General features: G+C 44.1%; 1 protein-coding gene across 2 annotated transcripts in view; it reads left to right on the forward strand.

The window, feature by feature from the left end:
* malt1 (MALT paracaspase 1) overlaps nucleotides 1-15,644 on the forward strand; it is a 127,477-nt gene extending 111,833 nt beyond the window's left edge. For both annotated transcript variants that reach the window (XM_072252259.1, XM_072252260.1), the window contains 2 exons: nucleotides 1,491-1,616; nucleotides 13,533-15,644. In XM_072252259.1, coding sequence (XP_072108360.1) covers nucleotides 1,491-1,616; nucleotides 13,533-14,102 — 696 coding nt within the window. In that variant the 3' untranslated portion in view covers nucleotides 14,103-15,644. The remainder of the gene's footprint in view (nucleotides 1-1,490; nucleotides 1,617-13,532) is intronic.
* Nucleotides 15,645-22,079: the final 6,435 nt, after the last annotated feature.

Raw genomic sequence — 22,079 nt, forward strand, 5'->3', positions numbered from 1 at the left:
CGCAGCGCGCTGCCATCTTCTCCCCCCGCCTACTATACTGTATTGTATTATACTATACTATTATACAATTGTACTATATTATGTATTGTGCTATACTGCTGCAAAAAAAAACTTCATTACATATATCAGTGATGATGGGTCTATATTGAGGACTAAGGGTGGGAAGGGGGCAGGGAGAGGGGAATTATAGTTGGGAAAAGGGGAAAGGAGAGGGGAGGGAGTGGAAAGCACAGTTAGACATTCTGTAATGATCAATAAACCAATTGTTTGGAATCAAACAACCTTGCCTGGTGTCTCAGGGCTGGGTGTGTCTACAGCCGCACCAGCCCCCATCCCTGGCACTTATTCTCTGCCACCTGTTCCACATTCCCCCTGCAGCGCTCCACCCTTGCCATTCCTAACATTATTTCCTCGCACCAGATTTGCAACTCGCTCTCTGCTCCACATTGACAACTGCAGTACTATGCAAAAATTATAGGCCCCCTAGCTATATGTATGTGCCTACAACTTTTGCACAGTATATGAGCTGTCTGTGACTAAATGTACTGTGTTTGGCACCTTGGCCCCAGGGGAATGATGTTTCATTTCGCTGTATACATGTATGCAGTTGACAATAAGCTTGATTTTGAATTACAACTTTTGTTTTACTCTGCATATAGATAGATAGATACTTTATTGACCCCAAAGTAAAGTACAGTGTCACAGTAGCATTACAAGTGTACAGATGACCTCATATAGCACTCTTTGGAGCAGCGATGTGTCTTAGTCTATTACTAAAAGTGCTCCTCTGTTCACCCAGGGTGACAGGCAGAAGTTGAGAAACAATGTCCAGAATTGCTATGATTTTCCAGAGCATACTTTGTTCTACCACAGCCTCCAGTGTGTCCAATTTGACTCCTATAATCAGTTTATTGAGCCTGTTGGCATCATCTGTGTCAGTGCCATTGCCCCAGCACACCACCGTGTAGAAGATTGTACTGGTGACAACAGACTGGTAGAATCTGTGAAGGAGAGGCCTGCATACTCCAAAGCCCCTCAGTCTCCTCAGGAAGTAGAGGTGCCTCTGGCCCTTCTTGCACACAGTTTCCACTTGCTGCTTCTAGCGTTTCTGTTTATATCTCAGATATCCAACAACCATAGAATTTTGTTTTTTTAGGTAAAGTGCAATTTAGTTCACCGTTCTCACGTTTTACTTCTAAGAAAAAGACCTTAACTCATTTTCCTCTTTCTATATGTGTTTGTAAACCCACAAAGCTCGAGGGAATATAATCTTACTCTTTATATCTAATCGCAGAATGGCCACAATTAGACCAGGCAGATAGAGTACTAGCAAGTATTAACTGTTTTATAAATGTCCCCAATCATCTTTGTAATTAAAAGCGGACATGAAACTATTTGAGGTTATATAGATGATAATTAACATTAAACTTCTGTGGGTTGAGCCAAGAAACCTTCACTTTTACAATATGCTATTTTTGTTGTGTGAATAGGACCTGGACATAGATCCCAAGAAGACAAACAAAGGAACACCAGAAGAAACGGGCAGCTACCTACTCTCTAAGGATTTACCAGAGCAGTGTCTATACACTAGACTGAGTGCCCTGCAGAAGCTAAAGGTAAACATTCAAAGTTCAAAGTAAATTTGGGCATCGTGGTTCTCACAACACTTTACAGTACCAGCGACCTGGGCACAATCCCTGCTGCTGTCCTTTAAGGAGTTTGTACGTTCTCCCCGTGGCGGCATGGGTTTCCTCCGGGTGCTCCGGTTTCCTCCCACAGTCTAAAGATGTACCAGTTGGTAGATTAATTGGTCATTGTAAATTGTCCCGTGATTAGGCTAGCGTTATGTGAAGGTTTGCAGGGTGGCGTGGCCTATTCTGTGCTGTGGCTCAATAAATAAATAAATAAAATTATCAATGTATGTAAACTCGGAGGCTGCTTTATTAGGTTCATGGTCTTCTGCTGCTGTAGCCCACCACTTCAAGGCTCGGCATGTTGTGCATTCAGAGATGCTGTTCTGCACACCACGATTGTAACGTGTGGTTATTTGAGTTACTGTCACCTTCCTGTCAGCTTAAACTGGTCTGGCTGTTCTCCTCTGATCTCTCAGTAGATATTGTTTTGTTTCTCGCACCATTCTCTGTCAACTCTAGAGCGGGTGTTCCCAGCCTGGGGTCCACAGACTTCTTGCTTAATGGTAAGGGTCTGTGGCATAAAAAAGACCGGGAGCTCCTGCTCTGGAGACTGTTGTGCATGAAAATCCCAGGAAATTGGACAATTCACACCAGGGCTGCGTAAAAAGAGCTACCTTTCATCAGGATGGTGATGGAGATTTTGAAGGCAGAGTTTCACGACAGTTTCTCAGAGTTGAGGAGTGACCAAATCAGCAAGAGGGAATCATTAGAAAGGGCCGATGAGAATAATTCAAGTGCAAGTGGAGCAACCATTCTTGTGGGTGTGCCAGGTTTTGGCTCATGGGGCTTGGGTGAGGTAAATTGTCTGGTAAGTTACTCTCTCTGTTCTTATTTGTTCACTCCTCACTTATTAGTACATAGTGCAGTGAGAATGGCTCCAGTGGCAGTGTTTTGCACCGTGTGTGGGATGTGGGAAGTCTGGGAGACCTCCAGTCTCCCAGATAAACAAATCTGCCCCAGGGGCCCTGAGCTGCAGCTCCTGAGAGAGCATATTAAAGAACTGGAGCTGCAGCTCGATGACCTTCGACTCGTTCGGGAGAATGAGGAGGTAATAGATAGGAGCTACAGGGAGATAGTCGCCCCTAGGTTGCAGGAGATATGTAACTGGGTGACTGTCAGGAAGGAGGGGAAATGCACAGCCAGTGCAGAGTCCGTTGTGGCCGTTCCCCTCAATAATAAGTATACAGCTTTAGATACTATTGAGGGGGACGACTTACCGGGGGGAGCCACAGTGACAAGGTTGCTAGTACTGAGTCTGGTGCTGTAGCTTAGGAGAGCAGAGGGGTGAAGAGGATTGCAGTGACTTAGTCAGAGGAGCAGAGACGAGGTTCTGTGGGCGCGATAGAGACACCTGGATGGTATGTTGCCTCCCTGGTGAAAGGATCAAGGATGTCTCGGATCATCTCCATGGGATTTTCAAAGGGGAAGGTGAGCAGCCAGAAGTCTAGGTACATGTTGGCACCAATGACATAGGTAGACAAGGTGAGGAGGTCCCGAAGAAAGATTTTAGGGAACTGAAAAACAGGACCTCCAGGGCAGTAATCTCTGGATTGCTGCCTGTGCCAAGTGCCAGTGAGGGTAAGAATAAGATAATGTGGCAGGTGAATGCATGGCTAAGGGACTGGTGCAGGAGGCAGGGTTTCAGATTGATGGATCATTGCGATCTCTTCTGGGGAAGGTATGACCTGTACAAGAGGGATGGGTTACACCTGAATCCAAGGGGGTTCCAATATCCTTGCGGGCAGGTTGGCTAGAGTTATTCAGGTGGGTTTAAACTAATTTGGCAGTGGGATGGGAACTGGAAAGATAGTGTTGAAGATAAGATGGTTGGTTTACTAACAGTGGCAATGTGTAGTAAGACTCTGAGCAAGGAGAGGCTGGTGATAGGGCAAAATTGCAGTCAAAAGGATGAGTTGCAATATAAAAGGAGAATAAAATGAAACAAAAGTGAATACAGGACTAAAGGTGTTCTATTTGGATGCGTGCAGTATACGGAATAAGGTTGATGAACTTGTAGCTCAGTTACAGATTGGCAAGTATGGTGCTGTAGGCATCTCTGAATCATGGCTGAAAGAAGATTATAGCTGGGAGCGTAATGTCCAAGGATACACATTGTATCAAAAGGACAGGCAGGAAGGCAGATGGGGTGGCACGGCACTGTCAGTAAAAAATGAAATTAAATCATTAGAAAGAGATGTCATAGAGTCGGAAGACTTTGAATCATTGTGGATGTTATACTGTATACAGAACCCCAAACAGTAGTAAGGATATGGTCTACAAGTTACAATAGGAGACAGAAAATGAAGACCAAAAGTGCAATGTTACAATAGTCATGGGGGATTTCAATATGCAGGTAGACTGGGAAAAGTAGGTTGGTGCAGGATTCCAAGAGGGAGAATTTCTAGTACGCCTACAAGATGATATTTTAGAGCAGCTCGTGGTTGAGCCCACTTGGGGATCAGCTATTCTGGATTGGGTGTTGTGCAATGAACCAGAATTGATTAGCGAGTTTAAAGTAAAATAACCCTTAGGGTCAAGTGCTCGTGTTATGTTCGAATACACCCTGAAATTTGAGAAGGGAGGCAAAGTCAGATGTATCAGTATTACAGTGGAGTAGAGGAAATTACAGAGGCATGAGAGAGGAGTTGGCCAGAATTGATTGGAAAATAACACTGGCAGGGATGATGGCAGAGCAGCAATGGGTGGAATTCGGAAATATACATCCCAAAGAGGAAAAAATATTCTAAAAGAAAGATGACACAACCGTGGCTAACAGGAGAAGTCAAAGCCAACATAAAAGCCAAAGAGAGGGCTTATAATAGAGCAAAAACTAATGGGAAGTTAAAGGATTGGGAATCTTTAAAAACCAACAGAAGGCAACTGAAAAAGTTAATAAGAAGGTGAAGATGGAATACAAAAGTAAACTGGCCAATAGTATGAAAGAGGATATCAAGAGTTTCTTCAGCTACATAAAGTGTAAAAGAGAAGCAAGTGTGGATATCGGACCACTGAAAAATGAGCTGAAGAAGTAGTAACGGGGGACAAGGAAATGGTAGATGAACTGAATAAGTATTTTGCATCAGTCTTCACTGTGGAAGACACTAGTGGTACGGTGGAAGTTCCAGGTGTCAGGGATCATGAAGTGTGTGGAGTTACCATTACTAAAGAGAAGGTCCTTGGGAAACTGAAAGGGCCGAAGTTGGATAAGTCACCTGGACTAGATGGTATACACCCCAGAGTTCTGAAAGAGGTGGCAGAAGAGAATGTGGAGACATTAGTTATGATCTTTCAAGAATCACTAGATTCTGGAATGGTTCTGGAAGACTGGAAAATTGCAAATATCGCTCCACTCTTCAAGAAGGAAGAGATACGGAAGAAATGAAATTATAGCCCAGTTAGTCAGCTGTTGGAGTTGATTGTTGAGGAAGTGGTTTCAGGGTACTTATAGGCACATGATACAACAGGCCGTAGTCAACATAGTTTCCTCGAGGGAGATCTTGCCTTGTTGTAATTCTTTGAAGAAATAACAAGCAGGATAGACAAAGGAGAATCAGTTGATGTTGTGTACTTGGATTTTCAGAAGGCCTTTGACAAGGTGTCACACATGAGGCTGCTTAACAAGCTACAAGACCATGGTATCACAGGAAAGATTCTAACATGGATAAAGCAGTGGCTGGTTGGCAGGAAGCAAAGTGTGGGAATAAAGGGAACTTTTTCTGGTTGGCTGCCAGTGACTAGTAGTGTTCCATAGATGTCTGTGTTGGGACTGATTCTTTTTACATTATATGTCAATGATTTGGATGACAGAATTGATAGCTTTATTGCAAAGTTTGCAGATGTTATGAAGATAGGTGGAGGGGCTGGTAGTTTTGAGGAAGTAGAGAGGCTATAGATGAATTTAGATTAGGAGAATGGGCAAAGAAATGGCAGGTGGAATACAGTGTCCCGGAAGTCTATGGTCATGCCATCTAGTAGAAGAAATGAAAGGATTGATTATTTTCTAAATGAAGACAAAAGATAAAAAAACTGAGGCACAAAGGGATTAGGGAGTTCTTGTGCAGGATTCCTTAAAGGTTCATTTGCAGGTTGACTCAGTGGTTTGGAAGGCAAATGCGATGTTAGCATTCATTTCAAGAGGACAAGAATATAAAAACAAGGATGTAATAAGTAGACTTTTTAAAGCACAGCTGAGGCCACACTTGGAGTATTGTGAGCAGTTTTGGGCCCCTTATCTTAGAAAGGATGTGCTGAAACTGGAGGGGGTTCACCGAAATTTATAAGAACGAGGGGTGACCTAATTGAAACCTATCGAATAGTGAAAGGCCTTGATAAAGTGGATGAGGAAAGGATGTTTTCTATGGTAGAAGTGTTTAAGACCAGAGGACACAGCCTCAGAATAGAGGATATCCTTTTAGAACAGAGATGAGGAGGAATTTCTTTAGCCAGAGAGTGGTGAATCAGTGGAATTCGTTGCCACAGGCAGCTGGGGACACAAAGTCTTTATGTATATTTAGGGCGGAGGTTGATAGATTCTTGATTGGTTAGGGCGTGAAAGGATACGGGGGGAAGTTTGGTTTGAGAGGAAAAATGGATCAGCCATGATGAAATTGCAGAGCAGATTCGATGGGCCAAATGGCCTAATTCTTGTCCTATGTCTTATGGTCAGCAGTTTCTGAGATACTCAAACTACCCCACCTATCACCAACAATCATTCCATGGTCAAAGTCACTGAATCGCATTTCTTCCCCATTCTGATGTTTGGTCTGAACAACAACTGAACCTCTTGACCTTGTCTGCATGCTTTTATGCATTGAGTTGCTATCATACATTTGGCTGATTAGATATTTGCACCAACGCGCAAATGCATAGGTGTACCTTATAAAGTGGCTACTGGGTGTATCTGTTCACCATATACTACCTTGAGATTTTCTTGCAGGCATTTACAGGAAAATAAGGAATTTATAAAAAGCTATAAATGATAAACACTGACAAACAACCAATGTGCAAAAGAAGACAAATCATGCAAATAATAAAAAAATTAATGTTACTGAGTACTAGAATCTTTGAAACTGTGTCTATAGGTGGTGGAGTCAGTTCAGTGTTGAGGTGGGTGAAGTTACCCATGCTGGTTCAGGAGTCTGATAGTTCTAGGGTAAATAACTGGTGCTGAACCATAAATAACTAGTGCTGAACCTGGTGATATGGGACCTAAGGCTCCTGTAACCCCTATCCGCTGGTAGTAATGAAAAGAGAGCATGTCTTGGATGATGGGGTCCTTGATGAAGATGCTGCTCTCTTGTGGCAGTGCTCCTTGAAACTGTGTTCAGAGACTCCAAATGCTGATTCAATTCAGAAGAATACTCACAACTCAGATCAAGTCAGTAGATCATGGTATTAGGAATGAACCATTGAAATAGGAAGCACTACCTCGTATCTTCATTCCTCTGTCCTGCAGTTAATGATTTCCACGTATTACTTGTAGGCGATCAGTGTTGGTCAGAGTGCATTGTCAAGCAATAGTTTAGGTGGGGGGGGAGGAGTGTTGTTTATAGAGTTGCAAGGAGATGCAGCATTGATTGAAACTGACCAGTTGGGTCACCAAGACCCTGCTGAACACCAAGTATCTGATCTTAGACTGATCACTTGCCAGCCTATGCTCCTCACTCTTCCCCGATCTTCTTATTCTGGCTTCTACCCACTTTCTTTCCAGTCCTGATGAAGGGTCTGAGCACAAAGCATCGACTGTTCATGCCCTTCCTTCGATGCTGCCTGACCTGCTGAGTTCCTCCATCATTTTGTGTGTGTGCGTATTGCTCTGGATTTCCAGCATCTGCCGAATCTCTTGTGTTTACAATAATCGCATTCATTAATCCTACTCTATGTTATTAGACCATAAGACCATAAGACAAAGGAGCAAAAGTAGGCCATTTGGCCCATCGAGTCTGCTCCGCCATTTTATCATGAGCTGATCCATTCTGCTATTTAGTCCCATTCCGCCGCCTTCTCACCATAACCTTTGATGCCCTGGCTACTCAGATACCTATCAATCTCTGCCTTAAATACACCCAATGATTTGGCCTCCACTGCTGCCTGTGGCAACAAATTCCATAGATTCACCACCCTCTGACGAAAAAAATTTCTTCGCATTTCTGTTCTGAGTGGGCGCCCTTCAATCCTTAAGTCATGCCCTCTCGTACTAGACTCCCCCATCCTGGGAAACAACTTTGCCACATCCACTCTGTCCATGCCTTTTAACATTCGAAATGTTTCTATGAGGTCTCCCCTCATTCTTCTAAACTCCAAGGAATACAGTCCAAGAGCGGACAAACGTTCCTCATATGTTAACCCTCTCATTCCCGGAATCATTCTAATGAATCTTCTCTGTACCTTCTCCAACGTCAGCACATCCTTTCTTAAATAAGGAGACCAAAACTGCCCACAGTACTCCAAGTGAGGTCTCACCAGCGCCTTATAGAGCCTCAACATCACATCCCTGCTCCTATACTCTATTCCCCTAGAAATGAATGCCAACATCACTACTGACTCAACCTGGAGGTTAACTTTAAGGGTATCCTGTACGAGAACTCCCAAGTCCCGTTGCATCTCTGAACTTTGAATTCTTTCCCCATTTAAATAATAGTCTGCCCGTTTATTTTTTCTGCCAAAGTGCATAGCCATACACTTTCCAACATTGTACTTCATTTGCCACTTCTCTGCCCATTCTTCCAATCTATCCAAGTCTCTCTGCAGACTCTCCATTTCCTCAGCACTACCGGCCCCTCCACCTATCTTCGTATCGTCAGCAAATTTAGCCACAAAGCCATCTATTCCATAATCCAAATCGTTGATGTACAATGTAAAAAGAAGCAGCCCCAACACTGATCCCTGTGGAACACCACTGGTAACCGGCAGCCAACCAGAATTATTCTCCCCATTATTCCCATCAAATACCCGCTCTCAACCCCAGATTCTTAGATTCATTTTATTTTATTTATTTAGAAATACAGCTCGGTAACAGGCCCTTCCGGCCTAGTGAGCCCACACCACCCAGTTACACCCGTGTGACCGATTAACCTGCTAACCTGTACATGTGACCAATCTATATACTACTAAAACTCTCATGCTCTGTCTGTCTGTTTGTTTGTGACCTCCAATTAGCGCAAACGGTGCATTACGGCGGCACTTTTTTTTGGCTAAATCGAATTAAAATGAGCTAACTTACAGAATGCAGGCAAAGTTCAGGGTTATATATTCGTATGAAATTGCTCATTCGCCAAAAATCAACAGGCTGGCTTTCACCCGAGACCCGATCGGCCATCATGGAAATCGGGACGAGACAGCCCGACGCATATGCACAGCCAGCCTCAGCAGCGACACCTACTGGAACAAAAGGGCAGGGCAGCTTTATTTCGAGGGTTCACATTCTGCTAATCACCATCAGCATGTGCAGGATTGGGACAGATCTAACTGCTACCCATCAATAAGAGATAATTAAATCTTATTGTAATGACGTACTCCGAGACACCCATAAAACCCTTTGCTGCAGTCAAAAGACAGCGGTGACTATATTACATCCATTTAGGAGAGCGCCAGCCACATCATCAAGAATAATCAGCATCCTTTGGTGTTAGTGCTTCGTATCTTCTATTCAGCATTGGGGTAAAAAAAAAATGGTCAGCCTAATTATGCTGCGTGGAAAGGGAAGGGAGACATTATGGTCAAGAGATGATGCCAAACGTCATTGGAAAGCGGCAAGGAGAGGGAGAGAACAAGAATCGGATGAGGCCAGGGCCGCATGACTCCAGGATCAAAGAGTCATGACAAAAAAAGATGAGAGAAGAAGAGACAGAGGAGGAGAGGCATGCATGTCTCCAGGATCAGAGACAAACAACAAACAGCAGAAAAGATGAAGTGATGGGGGATGAAAGGGCTACCCGTCTCCTGAATGACAACAAGAGGCACAAGGGTGGCAGAGCAACACTCACAACACGCTGGAGGATCTCAGCAGGTTGGGCAGCATCAGTGGAAATTATCAGTCAACGTTTCGGGCCGGAACCCTTCGTCAGGACTGTAGAGGGGGGAGGGTGGGAAGGAGAAGGCTGGTAGGTGCCAGGTGAAAAACCAGTAAGGGGAAAGATAAAGGGGTGGGGGAAGGGAAGCAGGGAAGTGATAGGCAGGAAAGGTGAAGAAGGGATACGGGAAAGCACAATGGATAGTAGAAGGAGGCGGAACCATGAGGGAGGTGATAGGCAGTTGGGGGAGGGGGCAGAGTGAAATAGGGATAGGGAAAGGGAGGGGGAGGGAATTACTGGAAGTTGGAGAATTCAATGTTCATACCAAGGGGCTGGAGACTACCCAGACGGTATATTAGGTGTTGCTCCTCCAACCTGAGTTTGGCCTCATCATGGCAGTAGAGGAGGCCATATATGGACATATCTGAATGGGAGTGGGAAGCAGAGTTGAAGTGGGTGGCTACCGGGAGATCCTGTCTGTTTTGGTGGACGAAGCGGTCCCCCAGTCTGCGTTAGGTTTCACCGATGTAGAGGAGGCCACACTGGGAGCACCGGATGCAATAGATGATCCCAACAGACTCAAAAATGAAGTGCTGCCTCACCTGGAAAGACTGTTTGGGGCCCTGAATGGTGGCAAGAGAGGAGGTGTAGGGACAGGTGTAGCACTTACGCTTACAGGGATAAGTGCTGGGTGGGAGATCCGTGGGGACGGACGTGTGGACCAGGGAGTCGTGGAGGGAACAATCCCTGTGCAAAGCAGAGGGGGGTGGAGAGGGAAAGATGTGCTTAGTGGTGGGGTCCTGTTGAAGGTGGCAGAAGTTGCGGAGGATAATGTGCTGGATCCGGAAGCTGGTGGGGAGTCATAGGTGAGGACAAGGGGAACTCTGTTCCTGTTGTGGTGGCGGGAGGATGGGGTGAGGGCCGAAGTGCGGGAAATGGAGGAGATGCGGGTGAGGGCATCATTGATGACAGTAGAAGGGAAACCATGATCCTTAAAGAAAGAGGACATTTGAGATGTCCTGGATGGCGGATAAGCCAGAAATGATGCCATCAAAAGTGTCCTTCGTTAAATGAGGAGGAGCTGTATTTGCTTTGCTACGTGTCGTTCTTCTTTAATAAGCTGAGGTTTACTACTTCAGTTTCCAAAGCAAAGCGATACCAATAGCATTCAAGAAAATTTAATGTTCATTCTGATCACATCAGATTGCACTACCCTTCTCTCAAAGGGTGCTCCAATGGGTCAGCCCGTTGTCCAGTTAACCTGCTAACCTGTACATGTTTGGAATGTAGGAGGAAGCTGGAGCAGCCAGTCGAGAACGTACAGACTCCGTACAGGCTCTAGCGAGGATTGAACTGAGGTTGCTGGTGCTGTAATAGCATTATGCCAACTGCTACACTATAATGCCACTCCAAATACCACACCAAGAGCAATTGACAGTAACACACACAAAATTCCAGAGGAACTCAGCAAGTCAGGCAGCATCCATGGAGGGAAATAATCAGCCAATGTTTTGGGCCGAGACACCTGGAAATGTTGACTGTTTATTTTCCTCCATAGATGCTGCCTGAGCTCCTGAGCTCCCGAGCTCCCGAGCTCCCCAGCATTCTGCAAGTGTTGCCCACGATTGCCAGCATCTACAGAGTCTGTGTCTCTGAAGAGCGATTTAGTGTGGTCCGCAGCCTGTAAGCCTATGCGTGGGGTCACAGGGAGAATGTGCAAACTACAGTGAGTCAGAGCTAGAGGTCAGCACTGAACCTGTGTCACTGGAGCTTAATGACAGTCATTTCACTTGCTCCGCTGCAGTGCCACCCCCCAATGTATCTTTGCCTTGTTTTCCTGTCCCACAGCCATCTATTGTAATTCTTTTCTCCTCAACGCCATTCTCTTCAATCTGACTTCCCAATGGAATTCCCCTCACAGGAAAATTTAAAAATAGCAGAAACTTAACAACTTCTCACATTCGGTAAAGTATTAAAACATCCAGTGTTGATTTCCCTCTGTGCCTTTATTCTCAGGGTGATTTCCCAGTGGAACTTCCCTCACAGGAGAGTTTAAAAATAGCAGAAACTTAACCTGAACTCACATTCAAAGAGCATCAGTGAAGTTGTAATAAAGTAGATATAGCTGACCTTTTTCTGACGCCTTTCTGTATATGGCGGGTAGTGTGATGCTTTGGGCAGCTTTAACTACTCGTTGTCCACTGGAGTGCTGTTTCCATAGCACACAGACATCTATTACAAACAAAACACACAAAATGCTGAAGGAACTCAGCAGGCCACGCCAGGAAGTCCTAATGAACGGTCTCGGCCCAAAACGTTTACTGTACTTTTTGTCCATAGATTCAATAGGTTCAATAGGTACATTTAGTGTCAGAGAAATGTATACAATATACATCCTGAAATTCTTTTTCTTTGCAAACATCCATGAAAACAGACGAGTGCCCCAAAGCATGAATGACAATTAAACGTTAGAACCCCAAAGTCCCCCCCCAGCTCCCCCCTCCCACACATAAACAGCAGCAAGGCAAAGACTCCCTCTCCCCCACCAGCAAAAAAGCATCAGTGCTCTCCGCCGACCACCAAAGCATGCAGCAAAGCATCAATAAAGACACAGACTTCATCTGGTGACAGACCACAGGCTCTCTCTCTCTCACTAATAAGGGAAACAGAAGTGTTTCACAGTGAGAAAGGAGACATAACAAACAACTCGCTGATTTATGATGTTAAAAGTCTGTTGCATTGCTTTTTCCAAGCTCTGGCCCAGAGAATCAGCCCTGGGAAGGCTCAGGTCTCTGGACACACATAGATGCTGCCTGGCCTGCTGAGTTCCTCCAGCATATTGTGTGTGTTGCTTGGATTTCCAGCATCTGCAGATTTTCTCTTGTTTGTGATCTATTACAAACATCTGTTCTCCTGTCAGCAAAGTCAGCAACTGGGCAGTTACAAATCGAGTCCAGTGTCACCCTTACCAGGCTGAAAAAGGTGGCACATCACCAACAATTGATCAATCTTCTATTTTGCAATATGGTTTAACCTCCTTTGGGAACAGAGAGAAGGAGTTTGAGAGGTGATTTGATAGAGGTGTTCAAGATGGCAGAAGGCATAGATCAAGTGGATAGCCAGAGACTGTTCCCAAGGCGTAAATGGCTAATGCAAGGGAGCATAACTTTAAGGTACTTGGAGGTAAGTATTTTTATTAAAGAACGTTAAATGTGTGGAACACACTGCCAAGAGTGGTGGTAGAAGCAGATACGTTAGGGACATTTAAGAAACAGAGAAACATTTAAGAATGAGAGAAAAATGGAGGGCAACGTGCAAGGGAGTGTTACATTGAACTCTGTGTAGGTTAAAAGGTCAGTACAATATCATTGGCTGAATGGCCTGTACCATGCTGAATAGTTCTATGTTCTGTATACCTATTCACACTGTGGTGTTATTAGAGAGCTTGTATTATTACACTAGCAGGTTACAAAACCAAGGTATATGATATTTCAGTCAGTATTTTTAAAAGTTAGAGACTTTTATAAAAGATACTCTGATGAAGGATCTCGGTCTGAAATGTTGACTGCTCATTCCTTTCCAGAGATACTGTCAGACCCGCTGAGTTCTTCTAGCAATTTGTACGTGTCACCATCTTATCAATACTGTGCTCAGAATGAACACCCATCTGAAAACCAGTGTACAGATTTTTTATTTTATATTTCCTTTTTTTTCTTGGGCTATCAACTTTTGAATGCTGCCCAATTGTAAGATGTTTTTAGGTACAGTACTCTGAAGTGAAATGGGATAGGAAGTGAAAATTTCATTCCATTTTCTTCTGCTGCAGGAGCGGCTGGTGTTCACGGTGTGCCTTCGCTACCAGTACCAGGGACTTGATGAGCCTGTGGAAGAAGCCAAGGAGGTGGACGTGGGGAAACCCCTCATTGCAAAGCTGGACATCCACCGCGTTGTCAGGAGGAATAGCTGCCTCGTGACCTGTCCCATGCCTCACAGCCCATCGCACAGCCCGGCGCACAGCCCCTCGCACAGTCCGGTCCGAAGCCCGGCTTGTTCGGAATTCGATCATTACCACCACCACAGCCAGCGTTTCCAAAATAACTCACACCTCGGGGTTTACAACCCAAATCCAGCCATGATGGGTGCCATGGGATGCACTGCCCTTCCCAGTGGCTCTACACATGCCTCCTATGCATACATGACAGGAGGGGGTCAGTGTTGCGGTAGCCACGTAAGAAAAATCAACGTCCCTGTCGAGAATGATATCAGTGATTTGCCTTCTGAATTCTCCAACTATCTTCAGTTCACTGATTTGAAATGCACAAATTCCTCTGAATTCCCTGTAGAGGATTTAACAAGTGTCCAAGGTTGGAACCCTTCTAGGAAAAAGAAGATGTAGAATACATACACCAAAGTTCATAGTAAATTTATTATAGATTTCCAAGTAAATACGTTATCAAAGTCACCCTGACTACCCTGAGATTCATTTTCTTGCAGGCCTTTACGAGAAAATAAAGAAATACAGTAGAATTTATCAAGTTCACATTCTAGTTCAAATTTATATTGCCAAGCAGAACAACATTCCTCCAGAGCAGGCTGCACAACGCAGTACATATAACTCACACACAACATAGAAAGTAACATTACCAAATAATAAAATATATTCCATAAGACTGATATTCAGCATAATGTTCATTTATAGCACAAGTTAAAAGGTAAGCAGTATAACGCTACTGGCACTTCATATGTGATGAGAACTGGGTGGTGGCAGGGAGTTCAGAAGTCTCACAGCCTGGGGGAGAAAGATGTCTCCCAACCTAACAGTCCTTGTCTGATCCCGCCTGATGGTAGGGGGTCAAAAAGATTAAGGGCTGAATGGGTGGGATCCTTGGCAATGCTAATGGCTCTGTGTATGCAGCGCTCCTGATAAATATCTCAGAAAGGTGGGAGAGAGACCCCAGCGATCCTGTCAACAGTCATATAACCATATAACAATTACAGCATGGAAACAGGCCATCTCGGCCCTTCTAGTCCATGCCGAACTTCTAGTCCTCGCAATCCTTTGTAGGGTTTTGCTTTTGGATGACTTGCAAATCCCACACCAGACAATGCTGCAGCTGGTCAGGGCACTCTCTATGACGCTCCTGTAAAAATTGGTTAGAATGGGCAGTGTGGGTGATGGTGGAGCCTTGCTCGCCTAGACATACAACCAATATGCAAAAATTGACCAATTATGCAAATGACTTCAAAGGTCTGAGAATATGTGCTGCAGAGTTCCTGAACGGTTGTGGAATCAGTTCAGAGTCGAGATGAGTGAAGTTATTCACGTCAGTTCAGGATCCTGATGCTGAAGACAATAGAGAATTCCCAACAGATCCATTCCACTAGCGTTGGCTACAAAGAAGGGCAAGCACCTGAAGTTGCCTGAATCACAAAGCAGAGCTTTTAAAAGACAAAGGGTTGACTTAAAATAATGCAACAGGCTTGTACTGATCGAAACAGACTGGAGCACTGAATCACACAACGGCATCAAAATTTAAGTTTCGTACGTTTAGCAAACAGCATTAAATTGTTTCCTTTATTTTAATTCAGCAATATTCCTTAACATTTTCACAGAATATTTTGCAATTTTTCATTCTTATGCTTTTCCATTTCCAACATCACTTATTCGTGTGACCAATTAAAGCGAAGTAACATGGTAGCAAAACGGTTAGCACAACGCTACTACAGCTCGGCGCGTTCTGGAGTTTAGAGTTCAATTCTGGCACCGCCTGTAAGGAGTTTGTACATCCCCTGTGTGACTGTGTGTGTTTCCTCCGGGTGCTCTGGTTTCCTCCCACTGTCCAAAGGCGTACTGGTTAGTAGATTAACCGGTCATTGTAAATACAAAATACTCTTCAGATGCTGGAGTCAAAGCAACACTCACAACACGCTGGAGGAACTCAGCAGGTCCGGCAGCATCCGTGGAAACGATCAGTCAACGTTTCAGGTCAGAACCCGAAACGGTGACTGATCGTTTCCACGGATGCTGCCGGACCTGCAGAGTTCCTCCAGCGTGTTGTGAGTGTTGAACCGGTTATTATAAATTTATTCGTCTGTTATGTGCTGCAATGTATAACATAGGCAATTATGGACTTTCCACGATCATGATTATTCTTGGCAAATTTTTCTGCAGAAGAATCCTGCCATTGCCTTCTTCTGGGCAGTGTCTTTATAATAGTGACCCTGGCTATTATCAATACTCTTCAGGGATTGTCTGCCTGGCGTCAGTGGTCACATAACCAGAACTTGTGATATGCACCAGCGGCTCCCATGAGTTTACGTGACCGTGATCGGGGTGGGGGGGTGCTAAGCAGGTGCTACACCTTGCCCAAGGGTGACCTGCAGGCTAGCAGAGGGAAGGAGCGGCTTACACCTCCTTTGGTAGAGATGTATCTCCAATCCTGTGATTAGGCTAGTATTAAATGAGCAAGTTGTTGGTCAGTATGGCTCATTGGGCCGGAAGGGCCTGTTAAACACTGTATCTCCAAATATAAATAAATAAATAACATCAAAGAACTGGCTCAAAGTTGTGTATCTATGTTTCACGTAACTACCCCTGTGTCAGCAGAGGGTGTCTATCCTGGGCTATTTTTGAAATCAACACTGAAGTAAATAGACAATATGGTGGAACACCACACTCCCAAACCCTTAACCCACACTTCGTTATATTGTCTCCATTTCTCAGTTTTACAAATAAACTTAAATCCACAACTGTCAAAACATTGCACTGATCTTTGAATGGAAAAATGTTCAGGATAAATAGATGCTCTTAGCTAATACGATTACTGTAGCAGTTCTATCTTTAGTATTGACTCCTGGGAACAAAAGGGGGTAACGTGAGCAGCGTTTGATGACTCTGTGCCTGTATTTGCTGGAGTTTAGAAGAATTGGGGGATCTCATTGTAACCTATTGAATATTGAAAGGTCTAGATAGAGTGGACACGGAAAGGGTGTTTCCTACAGTGGGGGACTCGAGGATCACAACCTCAGAATAGAAGGGTGTCCCTTTAGAACAGAGATGAGGAGGAATTTCTTTAGCCAGAGGGTGATGAATCTGTGGAATTCATTGCCAAAGTAGCTGTGGAGGCCAAGTCATTTGTTATATTTAAAGTAGAGGCTGATAAATTCTTGATCAGTAGGGGTGTCAAAGCTTATGGGGAGAAGGCAAAAGATTGGGGTTGAGAGGGATAATATATCGGCCATGATGAAATGGCTGAGCAGAGTCAATGGGCCAAAAGGCCTTATTCCGCTCCTAGGTCCTGTGGTCTCATGGACAAAGGAAATCCAATGAATATGACTGTATATTCCAATGGCTTCTCCTGGCTCTACAAACAGTCACAAGTTAGACAAAAGCAAGTTCAAAGTAGATTTATTATCAAAGTATGAGTACTTTGATCATATTTATTATTAAGGTATGATTATGCTAAGGGTTTTAAGTTCAAAGTTTGAAGGATGTTTATTATCAAAGTATATATTCTACAGACAACCTTGAGATTTGTTTTCTTACAGGCAGTTACAAAACAAAGAAATCCATTAAGAAGACCGTCATACACCCAATGTGCAAAAATAAAGAACAAATCTTGCAAGCAAATAACATTCATCACTATAGTTCACGAAAGTGAGATCACAGCCACGAAGCCAGTCATGGCTGCAACTGGATGAGGAGCCCATCAGTTGCAGGCCACAGCTTCAGCTCAACACAGAGAACCTCATGGAGCAGTGAGCTGGGCACTGGCCCAGTCCCAACACCATGACCTTTTCAATCTGGCCCGGCGCTTATTTCAGCCAAACATCGGCTCATTCCCCACAGTCAGATATGGGTCCCGCTGCTTAGAGAAACTCTCAGACCCAGACCCTGGCACGTCGATTGTGCCCATATCTGGCCTGGTGCTTAAATAGGTCAAACATCAGCTTGTTCCTCGATCTCAAGCCCGGGCTCCACTGCCTCGACTCTGCCTCGCCTCAGACCTGCTGCTTTGAATTGTCTCCAAATCTGCTCCAGCGCTGGCCAAACATTGGCTCATTCCTCACTCTTGGGCCCTGGCCTCAGGCCTCGATGTGGCCCACCCATGCCGTGCTGCAACAGTTCTGCACCTCAAGACCTCAGTTCACACCGCAAAAATGCCAGGTAGTACAGTTGGTTCAAAAGCTGAGTTCTGGAAAACAAGTTACGAGCTATTGATTGCAGTGATCATTGCCCAGAAAAATTGTGATTAACAGAGTAGTTAGTAGTTTTGTTTCCTGTCAGTAAGGCGTTGCCATGTTTCAGCAACATCATCTTAAACCAGAATCAACTTACCTGCAGTTAACTAATTGATAATTTTCTTAAAGAAGGGGCAATCCTCAGGTAATCAGATGCCATTTTTAATTGATGTGCTAAACAGGTTCTGCCCAGGTTACAAGCATCTGATTTATGTCTAAACACTCAATGAGCCTGCACATATGGAGGAGCATTTGGGAGACCAGCGGCTGGTTTTAGAAGATAAAAGTTCAAGGATTGGAAATCTATCAATAAAACAGTCCTGAAAACATATATCATGTTCAAGTTTAATTGTCATTCAACCAGACATGAATGTCCATGAATACAGCCAAACAAAACAGTGTTACTCCTGGGCCAAGGTACAAAACACTGTACCAACAGTCACACACAGTACAAGGCACATATAGCATATATAAGATAGCAGTAACACACAGTCACACAAAAATATATAATATAGCCCAAATCCCTGAGTGTCATGGCCCGTAAATTGATAGTGCATGATGCTATCAGCAAGAGCAAGCACTTCCCAGCATGCATGAACGCACACAATCCAGCTTGTCATTGCACCGATTAAACACAGGAGGGCAGCACTGACACAAGTGACCAGCCCCAACCCCTGCATAAATAAATTGAATTGAAACTTGTGATTTGGTACTTCAGGTATTGTGAAAAATGGTGACCCCTGATGAGGATTGTGGTGACAATTTATTGCACATACTTTGGTTTTGAGAGAAACAAGCTATTTGGAAAGTGGAGAACTTCATGAAGATGCATCCTCAAGCTGAAAAGTGTAGTGGAGAAAACATTTTTCATATTACAGTGCTTTATTAACAGTGGAATGAATATGGAACTCCTATGATCAGACATTGGCTGAGAAGTACTTTAAGTGAGTAAAATTTTTTTAGAAATCTATTTCATATAGTATGATGAAATATAATCATGGTGAGAATTAAATTAGTTAGACATCAACAATTGACTACTTACATGTGCTCTTATAAAATTATACATTAAACTTGCTGCATTACTTTGTAGAAGTTATACTGCTTTCCATGCATTTGAGCTCGATGTATACTACTGTGCAAAAGTCTCAGCCACAGATATATGTAGTTAGGGTGCCTAAGACTTTTGCACAGTACTGTATTTGTCAAAGTGGAGTAGAGAGAGTTTGTATATTCGGCAGGAGCAAAGCATGTTGGGAATGGCAGGAGCTTGATTCTGTTGAGGCAGATACATTAGGGACATTTAAGAGACAGATAGGCACATGGACGATGAAAGAAAAATGGAAGGCTATGTGGGCAGGTAACGCTAGATTGATCTTGGTGTAGTTTATCAGGTCGGCAAAATCATAGACTGAAGACTGAAGTCGTAGTTTCGAGTTTTTGGGGATGAACATCACCAAGGAGTTCTCTTGGTCCATCAATACAACTTCAATAGCAGGGAAGGCGTAACAGTGACTATACTACCTGAGGTGCTTAAGGAGAGCTAATCTGTCCCAAAAAATGCTGGCCGACTTTTATTGGTGTGTGATAGAGAGCATACTGACATACGGATGGACAGTGTGGTACTCTGGCTGCAGCAAAACAGATCACAAAGCACTCCAGTGGGTGATTAGCATGGCTCAGCAGATCATTGGGACTTGACTACCAGACCTGGAGACAATCTACAACTCTCGATGTCTATAGCATGCTCGTAACATCATTGAAGACCCATCCCATCCCGGACACTGTCTGTTCAACCTCATTCCATCTGATAGGAGATTCAGAAACATCTTAGCCAACACATCATCATCCTTACATGCTGTGGCACATGACATGGGTGATTATGGTCTCCGTGACCAAGATTGATCTTGGCAAATTTTTCTGCAGAAGTGGTTTGCCATTGCCTTCTTCTGGGCAGTGTCTTTACAAGATGGGTGACCTCAGCCATTATCAATACTCTTCAGAGATTGTCTGCCTGGTGTCAGTGGTTGCATAACCAGGACTTGTGATATGCACCAGCTGCTCATAGGATGATACACTACTTGCTGCTGTGGCTTCATGTGACCTTGATCGGGGGGGTCTAAACAGGTGCCATACCTTGTCCCAGAGTGGCCTGCAGGCTAGCAGAGCGAAGGAGTGTCTCACACTTCCTTTGGTAGAGATGGATCTACACCCCACCACACATAGCCAAGACAGTAAGACTAAAAAACAGCTTCTTCCTGAGGGCTGTTGTGCAGCTCGATAGTGCTGGACCACAGCTTGCCAATGGCCTTTGAGTGACTTGTCTATCAAAGTCACTTGTTACAGGTATATATGGGAATTTTTTTGATTAAGCCGTACCACATGCATTGTAAATATCTGTTTTGCACAGACTGGAGTAGCACCACCATCTCTCTTAAGCAATGACAATAAAGGGACTTGGAAGTCCTTGTGCAGGATTCCCTAAAGGTTAATTTTCAGGTTGAGTCTGTGGCAAGGAAGGCAAATGCATTCATTTCAAGAGAACTGGAATATAAAAACAAGGATGTAATGTGGAGACTTCATAAGCACTGGTGAGGCCTCACTCGGAGTATTGTGAGCAGTTTTGGGCCCCTTATCTTAGAAAGGATGTGCTGAAACTGGAGAGGGTTCAAAGGAAGTTCATTAAAATGATTCCAGGATTGAATGGCTTGTCATATGAAGAGTATTTGATGGCTCTGGCATGTATTCATTAGAATTCAGAAGAATGAGAGGTGACCTCATTACAACCTATCAAATGGTGAAAAGCCTTGATAGAGAGGATGTGGAGAGGATGTTTCCTATGGTGGGAGAGTCTAAGACAAGAGGACGCAGCCTCAGAATAGAGGTGCATCCTTTTTGGAGGAACTTCTTTAGCCAGAGAGTGGCAAATGTGTGGAATTCTTTGCCACAGGCAGCTGTGTAGGCCAAGTTTTTATGTATAATTAAGGCAGAAGTTGATAGATTCTTGATTAGTCGGAGCATGAAGGGATATGGAGAGAAGGCAGGATACTGGGGCTGAGAGGAAATTGGATCAGCCATGATGTAATGGCAGAGCAGACTCGATGGGCCAAATGGCCCAATTCTGCTCCTAGATCTTATGGTCTTATTCTATTCTACTCTATTCTGAAAGGCCTGTACTGCTCAATGTTTTCTGTTCCATGTTCCTTTCTCCTCAAAGTAAGCTATTCCTTTTTTGCCGGTTATCTCACTAAAGTTTAGCTTTATTTGTCACATGTACATCGAAACTTCAAATCATGCAGTGAAGTGTGCCGTTTGTATCAATGACCAACACAGTCTGAAGATGTGCTGGGGCAGCCTGCAAGTATTGCCAAGGTTTGGGCGCTGACATAGCCTAACCACAACTTACTAACCCGAACACGTATAGCTATGGAACGTGGGAAAAGAACGATGTGCCCAGAGGAAATCTATGCAGTCACGGGAGGAAGAACAAACACCTTGCAGACAAAGGCAGGAATTCAACATGGGTCACACTAAGTGCCACACTACTGTACCGCCTTGATTCAAGTCCTGATATCGCCATCAGAAATCAATACAGCACAGAAAATTGTGTGTCTACAGATTCTACTTTGCATAACAAGTAATATTTATAAGACCATAAGACAGAATTAGGCTGCTGAGCCCATTGAGTCTGCTCCGCCATTCCATCATGGCTGATTTATTATTCGTCTCAAACTCATTCTCCTATCTTCCCCCCTTAACCTTTGGTGCCCTTACTAATCAAGAACCTATCAACCTCCACTTTTATAAACCCAATGACTTGGCCCCCAAAGCTATCTGCAGCAATGTGTTCCACAGATTCACCACCCACTGGCTCAAGAAATTCCTCCACATCTCTGCTCTAAAGAAACGTCCCTCTAGTCTGAGGCTGTGCTGTCTGGTCCTAGACTCCCCAGCTATAGGAAACATCCTCTCCACGTCCACTCTTTCAATATTCGGCAGGTTTCAATGAAAACCCCCCTCATTCCTCTAAACTCCAGTTGGAGGTGCAGAGCCATCAAACACTCCTCATATGTTAACCCTTTCATTTAGTTGACGTAAGTTGTACTGACAGCCTATTGTATTAATAATATACCAC

This window comes from Mobula birostris, chromosome 3 (assembly GCF_030028105.1).
Source record: "Mobula birostris isolate sMobBir1 chromosome 3, sMobBir1.hap1, whole genome shotgun sequence".
NCBI classification, from domain to species: domain Eukaryota; kingdom Metazoa; phylum Chordata; class Chondrichthyes; order Myliobatiformes; family Myliobatidae; genus Mobula; species Mobula birostris.